The 13108-nt window shown below is 33.6% G+C and overlaps 1 protein-coding gene across 1 annotated transcript in view; it reads right to left on the bottom strand.

The window, feature by feature from the left end:
- PTPRQ (protein tyrosine phosphatase receptor type Q) overlaps positions 1-13108 on the bottom strand; it is a 316015-nt gene that overhangs the window by 101121 nt on the left and 201786 nt on the right. Inside the window, exons 26-28 of the mRNA XM_074221062.1 lie at positions 8087-8208; positions 3432-3618; positions 2931-3175 (exon numbers count right to left, since the gene is read on the bottom strand). Coding sequence (XP_074077163.1) covers positions 2931-3175; positions 3432-3618; positions 8087-8208 — 554 coding nt within the window. The remainder of the gene's footprint in view (positions 1-2930; positions 3176-3431; positions 3619-8086; positions 8209-13108) is intronic.

Below are 13108 nucleotides of genomic sequence, written 5' to 3'. Positions count from 1 at the left end.
TTAATTATTCAGTGTGCCAGGAAATTCTCTCAAAGTACATTTGTAAATTATAGGTAAGTTTTTTATCTGTCTAAGTAGAATGTGTTTTCATTCCACAGAGTTTCTCACATCAATAAAATTTCATATCTGGACAAAGAAATTAATCATAAAAATAATTAATAGCAAAAAAATAAACATCACAACCACCAATCACTGAACAAAGATTATTACAAATTCCTTAAGTAGGAAGGATGATACAAATGATTTTAGAGAGAATGGTGTAATGGAAAATAGTGTTTGACCTGATATTAAGGGATACCTGAATTCAAATCCTGCTCTCATATTGAATAGTTCTGTGACCACTGGCTAGTCACCTAAGCTCTCTAATCCTCAGTTTATTCATCTACAAATTGAGATTAATAAGAATTTGTCCCTTCAAAAGAAGTAGCTCATGTGTGGATTGGATATATCTAAGTATGCTGCCAAACCCTAGGATGGGTGATACCATCGGTCCTTCCTCTAAGATAGTGCAGCAGCATAAATGGCCCAGGACTTTATCTATGTTAGAGGCTTGTTATATTTAAAGAAATCATATATATGTATGTATATATATGAGAAATATTTTGTGTATAAAACCCTCTATATCTTAGCTATTAATATTATCATTTGCTATTGTTCAGCCATTTTACAGTCATGGCTGACTCTTCATAACCCCATTTGGGATTTTCTTGGTCAAGATACTGGATGGTTTGCCATTTCATTTGCCAGATAAGGAAACTGAGGCAGAGTTTAGTGATTTACCCAGGGTCACACAGCAAGTAAATGTCTGAGACCATCTGAACTCATGAAAATGTGCACTATAGTGACTGGATTATAAGAGATCTAAAAAGGCACCTCATCTTGAATTAAATCTTGAAATAAGAAAGTGGGGAGGGGGCACAGCTAGATAATGCAATGGAAAGAGTACCAGACCTGAGTCAGGAGGACCTAAGTTCAAATTCAGCATAAGACACTTGAGTAGCCATGTTTCCTTAGGCAAGTCACTTAAATTGCCTCACAAAAAAACCCCAAAATAAATAGAATACATTTTAAAAAATAAAGAAAAAAGAAATGTAATAGGGAAGATAGGTCAGAGTCATGAACAACTCAGAGGAAGGAGAGAACACTGCATATTTGTTAAAATGAAAAGTCACCCAGGGGTTTTTATTGGTCGGATAATGTAGAGGGAAGAGAAAAAATAAAGGAAAAGACATAGTTAATTAACAAAATTCTTCAAAACAGAGGATCTTGAATTTTAAGTTGATTTAAAAGACTGTAGAGGAGAGTGATGTAAATGTATTATTTTTTAAACTTTGTTTTATAGTAAGACTTTATTGGAATGTAATAACATTAGATGGAGGTCATCAAAAAATGGGCATGGTGTATACTTAATGTGTTAAGATCTGAGCAAGGATTAGGAACATAGAGGAAGGGAAAGGAAGGACCAGGTGACAGAGAATCCAGTACTTCTCTCCTGTATCACCCTCTCTTCCTATGCATGGAATTTCTCTGTGAGACCATCAATAGAATTGCTATTGAACTCATTAGAAAACATATCTCTGAACTTCGAAAGGCCATCTTTAATTTATGACCCAACCTCACTGTACTTTGCTTCCATCCTATACTCTTCTCTCTTAAGAATTTCCTTCATGTAACAGAGCTCCATGTTGAGGAAATTCAACAAGAAGTCCAGAAGGAAATATGATATATAGAAAAATCAGAGAGGAAAACAAGCATTGTACTCAGGTTAACTTACTGTCACTTGGAACATATAAATTAGACATAACTGTTGTCCTGGGTTTATCCTGTGAGTTGATATAAAGAATTCAAAGGATCATCAATTTAGAATTCTAGGGCATCTTGGAACTCATCAAATTCATCCATTTTACAGATGAAGCAACTAAGGACCAGAAAGTCAAGGGATTCTGTTGCCCTATGTCACACAGCTAGTCAATATCTGAAGTTGGACTTGAACTCAGGTCTTCTTGGACTCCAGATCCACTCATTGCTCTCAATCTCTGATTCTCTCTGCCTTTGTCTCTGTCTCTCTTTCTCTGTCACTGTCTCTGTCTCTGTCCGTCTCTGTGACTGTCTCTCTCTCTCTCTCTCTGTGTCTGCCTTTCTGTTTCTCTGTCTCTCTGTCTGTCTCTGTCTGTCTGTCTGTCTGTCTGTCTGTCTCTCTCTCTCTCTCTCTCTCTGAACAGAATAGTCTATGATCTATCTGCAATTCTCAATTCAAACAAGGACAGTAGAAATATATAGGCACAATCTTAAAAAGAAATGGGAAAGACAATTAAGGTTTGTATAATCTACAAGTTGCCATATACTGGTTAGCAGTTTACTGATAATTTTGAATAATACCATTCAAAAATATGAAAAGTTATTTGCCCTTTTGATATTATTCAAGGCTCGATCAAAAGTTGTGAGCTTCAAAACTTCCTTTTTATAATTGATCACTCCAAGTCACTGCATAAATATTTGCCCTTGACTGATATTCTCTTTCTATTTGTATCCAGGACTCATTTAATATTATAACCAATCACTTGTCATTCTGCATTTTAATGTACTTACTGTATTACAACAGGAAAATCATTGAAATCTCAGATTTAAAGCTAGAAGAGATCTTAGAAGCCATCAGCAAGTCTTTGATTTTTCAGATAAAGACATTTAAGACTAAAGATGAAATAGCTTATCAAAGGTCACATAGATAGTAACAGCTAGAAATGGGATTTGAACCCAGATCCTTTGTAGAATCAGTGTTCTCTCTCTGGACCCTCATCAATCCCATCTCTCATTTATAAATCATCACTAATCACAAATGTATTTATGTAAAATTAGAAATTTAAAATAGTGTCTTTTTGTTCCTAATTTCTCTGATTTAGTTTAACAAGTTGGAAAATATCAACCCTTACACTTATATTATATGTATGACCTCCTTTTAGTCCTTCTAACATTGCAATGACTGATGTGTCTGTTTTCTGGATGATACTCAGATTATGTATCTGGAAGGCAGTGGGGTCATCTTCTCTGTACACCAAAGCTTGATATACTCGAATATTTCCATTAGGCTCAGATGGAGGAAGGAAAGTTAACTGGAATTTTGTGACTTCATCTGGAATCTTCTGAAATGTCATGTTGTTTGGTGGGTCTTTAGGTGCTAAAAAAAATCAATCAATCAATCAAAAAATAAAACAAATGCAGTCTTCATTTTCCCCCAGATCAACTTACATTGAACTTTTAAAATCAATGTTTTCATTTGACTTATATATATATATACATATATATATATGCACAGAAATACATTTATGTACACATGCACACACACGCATATATCTTCTGACTATTTAACCAATTTCTACCAGGGCAACTCTAGCATTAATTTAATTTAATCCAAGCCTGAGCAACTGTCTTACCTGATTCTAATGTGGTAACAATGACTTGAGCACTTGCCTTGCCATCTACATGGGCTGAACTGATGTTTCCAGTAAATGCAGTAATTATAACAGAATACCTTGTAAATACTTTTAAATCCACAATTTCCATGGTTTTATTTTCCTCATTTGCTTTGATGAAAGAGACATTATATTCATCACTATCTACCTATAAGGAAAAGGAATAAGGAAAAGAGATACCACATGACATTGAAATACACAAATTGCAATAATACAGATTCTATGTGAATTCAATTCATTTTGGGTAACTCCTTCAGCTAAAGATCTTTGTTTAGTTGGGCACGACTATTGTGAAAATGAGAAAAATAGCAATATAATAACAAAATGACTACTCTCTGATGTATACACAATACACCATGTTCATGAATATATCTATATATTTAAAGAGAGATACAGATATATAGATATATACATGAAGTTATTTTAAGACAAGATCAGGTAGCAATACAGTAGTTTCCCCAATGGGTCATATTTGTATAAAATACAGCTGTTAAAGTGTTAGGTTAGTTCAAGCATCTTCTTCCTTTGACAGATGTGCCTCCCTAGCCCCGCTGAGAATTAACCTTAACTAAAGTTCGGATGTACTCAGCAGACATCCATTTCCGGAGATGACCATCAAGAGACAAAGTAAGGTACTGTGTCTTGCTTAGGACTATGGCATTGAATCACATGAAAGCTATAAATGCCAGTGGCTGCTAACCGCATTCCCCCAACCCCAGTTTTGAAAGCAATTTATTTTATTCTTGATTTACTCTTCAAAATCTTGTTCTATTCTACTGCTTTTGTTTCTTCAACTAAAATCTAAATCCATAGCAGGAAAAAATATTCAAAATCTCTTCCAGTAGAAAAGTAATAAAAAAAAAAAAGGTATTTTGAGCTTGGATTAGAAACCAAGTAAACAAACAACTACTCCTTAACTAATGATAGAAGTTTGCAATTCCTGGTGGTGAGACATTAGTAGCATCCTTTTTTGTTTTTAGAAAAAGGCAGGGTATCTCCAGAGGTATAAGAATAGCATGTCACACAGCTGAGTGATTATTAGGTGTACGGGGCCGGATATGGGCTCGTGTGCTCCTGGCTCCAGGGCTGGTGCTCTGTCCATTGAGCTACCTGGCCATACCTACAATTATTACTATTTTTTTAATTTTATTTTTTTCTCTCCCCTTTACTTAATCGCTCAAGCGAGTCTATATTTTTTGGGGGGAGGGGGTATTTTGTTTACTCTTAAACAAGAATATTTTATTAATGTATAAAAAATCATTTGTACAAAATGAGGATAAATAAACATTAAATTACAAGAATAGAGTCATGATAGAGGTGACTCCCAAGTGAGAAAACTCCTTCCACTAATTCAGGTTGACATTTCTGAAATTCCAATTGATATTAATACCATAAGGAGAGGTAGCAACTGCATTTATATTTTCAGGGGTCCATTTGGAGTTATAAAAATGGAAACAGTCTTACTCTCATGTTCTGAATGAGCTATTTTAACAAGAAAGATGAGACAAGAGAAACTAATAATTTTGATTTTCATTGAAAAGTTAGGTGGCAGATCTGTGAGAGATATATTTGAGACTAGGTTAGTCAAAGGTTTGAGTCAAAGTTAGTTCTCTGTCCAATAGTGCCTGCCCATCCCATCCCCTTTCCCTCTCTGTATCTGTCTCTCTGTCTCTCTGTCTCTCTGTCTCTGTCTCTCTCTGTCTCTCTGTCTCTCTGTCTCTCTGTCTCTCTGTCTCTCTCTCTCTCTCTCTCTCTCTCTCTCTCTCTCTCTCTTTCTCTGTACTTTAATTTAATAATTTAATTTATATTTTGGAGGCAGTCAGAATTAAATGACTTGCCCTGGGTCACACAGCCAGTAGGTATCTAAGTCCACAGTGAATTCCCCTGACTCCAGTATGGGTGCTCTAACCACTGTACACCTTTTGTCCAGAGGGGTTTTTAATGATAAACTAATGTGAAATCTCTAATGCTAAGCATATGCCACCTTGAAAGACTTTTAATGGTAAGAAAATGAATTTTATCTTAGAGTTTGTTTGCTCATCATGAGGCAATGCTCTTCAGTGAAAGCACATCTTTTCATCCCTCTCCTCCCCTCACCACTCGAGAATGCCTTCTCCTGACATCCAGGATGTTCTCTCTTAAGCCAAAATGATTTAAGTTCATGGTTTAGCCTTTTCCTCTAGGCTACCTTGCACCCATCCTCAGGGATATCAATATGAATGTTCAATATTGCTTTTAAAATCCTAACTTCACATCTCCTCGCCCTCCTCAAAATCTATATCCATCCATCTCTATCTAGGAATCCTTGAGGGCAGGGACTTAGGCTTTCTTGTTGCATATCGAGACCTTAATGAATGTATGTGTTGGCTTCATTTAATTTCTACTTCATTCATCACTCTTGAAATTTGAAATGCCAGCCTTGGACACGATTTCTTATCAGTTCAGGATTCCCACACTCTCAATCAACCAGCCTTTAAACTTTGACATGAATACATCTTCTTTTATTCATTCCTCCTATCAGTAAATCAATTAATAAGCATTTATTAAGTGTTTTCTATCCAAAGGCAATCAAAAAAGGTCTTTGTTATCAAGAAACTCAGAGATTACTGGAACTAGGTACAAATAAGATATACAGAGAATAGACTGAATATATCATATATAATCTATGATATATATATATATATATATATATAAACTGTAGGGGAGATTTTATAATTGAGTATTATATATATTTACCTATATAAAATAAAATGTATTTGAGAGAGGAGGAGGTGGCAAGACAACAACATAGAGACAGAGATGGGAGAGAGATCGATCCATACATATACTATATATATATATATATATATATATATATATATATATATATATATATATAGTAAAAATAGATTTGAAAATTCAAAGCAATGCCAGAGATTTTAGTGGAAATCTATTTCTTTTTTTTGAAATCTATTTTTAAAACTTATTTTTAAAAAAATCAATTAAATTTTAAGAATTATTTGAAGTAATGATTTTTTAAAAAGTTGGAGTCCAAGAAAGTATGGAATGCATGCAGTCTTAATTCTAAAACCAAATCTATGTTGAATCATTGAGAATGTGAAATGGCCATATTTTTCTTTAACCAGTTCATCCATTTTCCCTTTATCTGTGTCTTTTGATGGAGGAGGGGGCTATAACATTGAGTGAAGGCTGCCTCTTTTCCCATCCAGTTCCTGAATGCTGACTCCTTATGGATGATGGGCAATATTTCCTTGGCATGCATTATACCTTTAGGGATAGGCTCTGATTTGTGTACTACTTAATTTGTATACTACTACTAATTTTAAAGGCATGCTTCATTCAAAAAATTCCAAGGAATATAGAGCCTGGGGTCTAAGAGATATTCAGCTCCAGTCTGGACATCAGTAAAGAAACATAAACAGGCTCTTGAGTAAGAGGTCCTAGGTTCAAATTCTGCCTCTGAAGCTTATTACTTTTGTGACTCCAGTTAAGACACTTAATTTCCCAACTACACTATAAAATGGAAAAGTTGGATTAGAGGACCTCAGAAGTCCCTTCCAACTCTTGATTTACGATTCCCTGTCTTTTAACAGTTGTGAATTGAATTAATGAATTTTTTTCCTGCTATTTGCCCAGTTTACCTGCTTTAATATTGCATCAGAAACTCATTCATGAATAAAGTATATTGCTAAGAAAATGGCCTTATTTCAAATGTGTGTGATCATTTTTCTTTTCTAAACCCAATCAGATTTTAGGAGACACAAAATGTTTGCAAAGTTTTCACCTGTTTTGACTCCAGTGCCTCCAGTTTGGGTAGAGATTATCCTGGATTCCAAAGGCGATTCTCGTGAAGGACAAACTATGTTAGGTCTAACAAATATAAAGACTTTGAGGATGAGCCTGGTGATTGACTATAGCTGTTATCTATGGAGCAAATTGATTAAGCAAGGAGGACTATTGGTCATGAATGGTGTAAGCTTTTCAATCAAAGCAGGTCAATGAATCATTCGACAAGCATCAATTAGGTATTAACAGAGAGAATACACAATGTTAGCAGAGAGTATGAGTTATGTTAAAGAACTCACAGATCCCTCAAATACATCACCTAGTGATCAATCTACCTTTTCACACTTATTTAGCCAAGCAGGCCCAATTCGCTTCTATGCCCATGCTTCAAGACTTTCCACCATCATGGAGGTGGTGGAAATACTTTCTCTTGATGGCATTTCCTTCATGAACTTTGGTAACTCTCCATACTTTAAGACATCAGACTTTTGTTTAATATTAATTACTTTAGCCAAGTTTAAATACATTTGCAGTATGAAAAGAACCAGGCAACAAAAGCATTGAAAGGAAAACATGCTGTTCTAGCAAGACATTCATTTTTCATTAGATTGATGATTGGATAATTTTATCCTTTGAGATAGATGGTATTATCACCACGTTTTAAAAAAGAATAAAATATACTAGCATGCACAATTATAAAGAGCAATGAGTTTGGGAACATAAGTCTAATTTTAACTCAGCAGTTGAACATTTACTTATAGAATATAAAACTAATAGCTGATCTTTATAATCATTATCATCATCCAGTGAATAAATGAGGAAAATCTTACCGATTTAATGTCTATAAGGTAGAAGGTTGGCCCAGTGATAGCTGCAGGTTCATTCCAACTGATATTGATACTATAAGGAGAGGTAGCTACTACATTTACATTTTCAGGAGGCCCATCTGGAGCTATAAAAAATGGAAACAGTTTTACTCTCATTCTGAATGAACAATTTAAAAAGAAAAATAAGAGACAACAGAAACCAATACTTTTGATTTTCTTATCTTGAAAAATCAGTTCTAACTTATCAAACATTGCTATATAATATGCTATAATACATCTGTTTCCTCTCATGAAATTTAACTATATTAGATATAAATGCTAAAATATGTTGAAAATATTTTTCATATAAAAATCATGCCTGCTTTTGTTATTTTTTCAGAAAGAATCATGAAAGAATTCAAAAGTTATGAAGGTAATTTATTGCTTTCTAAATTTGAATTAGTCAAACATATTGTTTCTACTCTGGAGGAGGGAAATGAATTTATCAGTCCTTTGTATAATTAAAGAATTATCAGAGAATTACCAAATAGAATTGAACCTAGCAATCTCAGTGCCCTAGGCAAAAAGTAAGAAATATTCCTGGAGCAAGCACTGCCAAGTATATGTATGGAGCATTAAAATCATATTTGTAACTCATGATGTGAAAATAATATAAAATTAATTAAAATGAATTTAGTTGAGTAGGATGAATAATTAGTTATTATGAATGATTTCATGGTATTGAAAGAGCACATGTATTAAATTTTTATTCACTAGATTTTCCTGGAGAAAAAGATCCTATTACCCCACCCTTTGTTACAGTTCTCTTTATAGGGTCTCAGTGATAAAGGTAAGGCCAATGTGGAGGAAGTTGGAAGGAGCCTTCCTAATTAAATTTTTATGGTGAAACTTTAAAGTAAGCTCAATCTCCTTCCAATTTTTGCCTGTTTGCTTAGTGATTTTGGTTTTATACCAAACCTATGATATTATCAATATAGTGAAGCCTTCTTGAGCAAGCTCCATTTACCAAGGGTTTTAGGGAGTTAGTTTCCTGAGACAACTGTTCTTTCCAACTTCAGAGCCAGTGCTTTATTCACTGCCCCACTCTCCTCCTACTCTTCTTACCTATTCTGGTTAGCAATAAAAACCTTTAGAAAAACTCCAAATGGGATGTATTTTTATTTTAGGAGCCAGGAGTTGAAGTAAAGGAGAAACTTTAAGAATATGCCATTCTTGTTGAGTGACAGAAGTAGAATCAGAAGAACAAGGAATTCATTAACAACATTATTGTGAAATGATCAACCTTGATGGATCAGCTCCTCTCAGAAGTTTAGAGAGCAAGGACAACCAACTCTATTAGACTGGCCATGGACCATGTTATTCTCATCCAGAGGAAGGAAACAAAACAAAACAAAAAAGAAAAACCAACCCTTCAGAATATGATAAACATTTTATAAAAAATTATCTTTTATGTATCTCTTTCCCTTAATCCTAATTCCTCATACCGAGAATGACTAGTCTGTAAACACGTTTATCAAATATATATATATATATATATATATATATATATATATATATATATATATATATATATATCTACAATGCTAACCTGACTGTGAAAGGAAACTATGTAACTTAAAAATATACATGTGTATATGGATGAAAGAGAGAAAGAAAGAAAGAGAAGATAAAAAAAGACAAAAAAACTCCCATGATCCCTTAGTCTTATAAATCACTAAAGTTTTTATCTCTTTCCTTTGCCTCCACTATTCTACCTCATCCTCACCCTACCTCATGACTGCTAGAACTCCTAAAGCAACTACCATCTTGGAGGTAGGAAAAAGAATTACCTTCAGTGATTTGCTTTTGGGATAATCCCTATATCAGAAATAGGGAAGATGAAAGGGGAGAGAGAATTTAATCCTGCCATATCTGGTGGAAATGTGTTCTGAACATTCCCTTATAACACACTGTATGCATTGTAGGCATGTATATGTGTATAAACAAACAAATATAGATAGATAGATGATAGATAGATAGATAGATAGATAGATAGATAGATAGATAGATAGATATGATAGCTAGGTGCTACAATAGATAGAGCTTTGGACTTGGACTCATCTTCCGGATTTCAAATCTGGCTTAAGACATTTACTAGTTGTGTGATCCTGGAAAAGTCATTTAACTTTGGTTCATTTATCTATAAAATGAGCTAGAGAAGGAAATCACAAACACTTTACTATCTTTGCCAAGAAAGTCCTACGATGGAATCACAAAAAGCTAGACACAACTGAACCACAAAATATATGCGTGTATATGTTTGTGTGTATGGGTTCTCTAAATGTTCTTTATCTTAGTCAATCAATAATCATTTATTAAGTGCCTACTATGTACTACACACTGTGTTAAGTGCTGAGTAACAATAAACCATGATAATCTGGACTTATTTTATTTATTTGAAAGAAATGGTATAATACTTTCTATTTCAAAAGATTTTAATCAGGAAAATGGAAAAAGTGGAAGACATCTACAAAAAACATTTCAAAAGATATTTTCTCATCAAGTTCATAGAACCATTGCCTTTGGATCAAAACATTACAGTCATCAAAGAACTTATAGAAGAGTTACCAATGGCATAAAAAAGCTCTGAATATCAACCAGAATGGATCGAATGTTTGTAGAGGATGTCAATACTGATTCAATTGTGAAGGCACTGACAGATTGATGTACCATGGATCTAAAGGAGGGGAAGAGGACAAAAGTGTGGATCTTATCTTACAACTCCCTTCAGAAATGACCAAGTGAGCATCAGTAACTACCGAATTATTTACTTAATTTCCCATTTATAAAAAAATCTTGACTGTGGTCTTATATTCTCTACAGTAAAATCTCATATAAACCAAGTCCATTATGTCCTTGAAGTACAATATTAAATTGATAGTGAAATGCTCGAATCAGTTAAAAATTTCACCAATTTGGAATTTGTCTCAACAGTGAGATTGACTTATAGAATATAAGATTTATTGCTTTGTAGTTGTTGATTTCAAAAATCCCCCCCTCTGACAAGGAAATGGTTAATCAATTATGGTATTTGAATATAATAGACTAATATTATATCATAAAAATGATGAAATGGACAGTTTTAGAGGAAATGTAGAAGACTTGTGTGAGCTGCTATAGGGTGAAGGGAACAGAAGTAGAAAAACAATTTATAAAGTGATGTCAACATTATAAGGAAAATCAACTTTGCAAAACTTCAGAACTTTGATGCTTGTGGTTCCAGAGGACCAAAGACAAAGCAAAACATCTCCTGTTACACAGTATGGACAAGGAACAGAATAAGAAGAAACAGTTTTAGACATGACTACTATGGGAGTGCTTTGCTTGGCTATGAATATTTGTTAGAATGTTTTTTATTTTTAATTGGGGAGCAGAAGTAGGAGTTTGAGAAAATTGCTTGTTTATTGAAAATATACATTTTTAAGGTTTTTTAATTTAATAGAAGAAAATGTTACCTTGAAATCCCTCCCTTCTATATGCTGAGATCATTTGAGAATCCTTAGAAGAAGTAAAAACAGAAATAACTGTTCAATAATATTAAAAAGGCAAAAAATCAGGGTACATTTGTATATAATGAGGTTTACCATAGTAAAAGAAGAGATCCAAGGCAGAGTCCAGGTAGAGAAAAGATTCCCTGTGAATGGGAAGGTTCTGCAGATGATTCCGGTTTTCTATTATATTGTTTTCATTGTATTAAGCTGTAAGGTATTGCAGACACTCTGGGAAAAGATGTGCAATATAACTCAGGGGAATTTGACTAATCCATTCACACAAAAGAGACCAAGTGGAAAATAATGTCTATTGTCCAGATTTCATTATTCATTTTAATGGATGCCCTGTTGTGCTTGTCCAACAGTATGTATGTCTTGGACAGATAATACAGTTAGAGAATGGAGCTAGGCTTAGAATTTTTTTAAAAAGGGAGAGTAGAATCCATTGCTTCAGAAAAATTACAAGGTCTTTTAATAATCCCAATCTTATTATGAAAACAAAAACATCTTTTTTTAAAACTAATATTTAGCTAATGTTGCTACATAGTGGCAAAGTTTGAAATATCTTTGCCTCTTAAAGAACTAAAAACTAGAATGATGGAAAAAAAGTATAAGGTGGGTATGAGAAGGCTCTAAGGAACTCAAAAGACCAGGAAAAGATATCATTAAGGAATCATGTAAAAGGGAGAGAAGATGGAACAGTATGGCAAGAAAAAGCCAAGTGCTCCATGCTGTAGCATGTCTTAAAGACAAGAGAAATCAATGAAGACTTCTAACACATTAAATTAAAGCTTTGTGAGGAACTTCAGAGAACATGGACACAAGCTGCACAGAATAGGCAAATATAGTTGGGTTGTAATCTTCAGTTTTGGAAACAAATCCCAAATTGATGGAATCATAGACCTATTTGAATTTTTGAGTATCAGTTCAATATTTTACTTTAAAGAAATGATAGGCTTGGGATTTTATTGATTGGGCAAAAGAATCTAACTTATTTTTATCAAATAAATCTGATAATATAATGGTGCTTGGGGTTTCTAATAGCTCATTTACAAATCACTCACTTGTAAATTTAGGACTACTAGTATGCCTGTATCTATAACTATATCCATATCTATATTTTTCCTGTTTGAAAGAAATACATTTCACTGAAATATTATCTCATAGAAATAATCTAAAACCTTTGAGTAATAAAATACAATTCCTGGCAGTCAAAACAATAATTTATTCATCCAGATGAGAAACAAAATTTTCAAATTTCTTTCAGGCACATATTTTGAATTCATCAAATATGTCTGCATACATACATACAAACATATATACATACATACAATGTGATCATTTCCTTTTCTTTCATCACAGTGGACATTAAAAGATTCTTAGGAAGTTAATTGAGAAAAGTAGGAAGTTGAAGTCATGGGTGGCTATTAACCCAAAAAAGAAAGTTGAATTGTGCTAAGATGATGGGAAAATGAAAATATGCCAATTTAGTTGC

This window comes from Macrotis lagotis, chromosome 2 (assembly GCF_037893015.1).
Source record: "Macrotis lagotis isolate mMagLag1 chromosome 2, bilby.v1.9.chrom.fasta, whole genome shotgun sequence".
NCBI classification, from domain to species: domain Eukaryota; kingdom Metazoa; phylum Chordata; class Mammalia; order Peramelemorphia; family Peramelidae; genus Macrotis; species Macrotis lagotis.
Note: the sequence above shows the minus strand (reverse complement) of the source record. Positions and strands in the feature narration are given on the sequence as shown.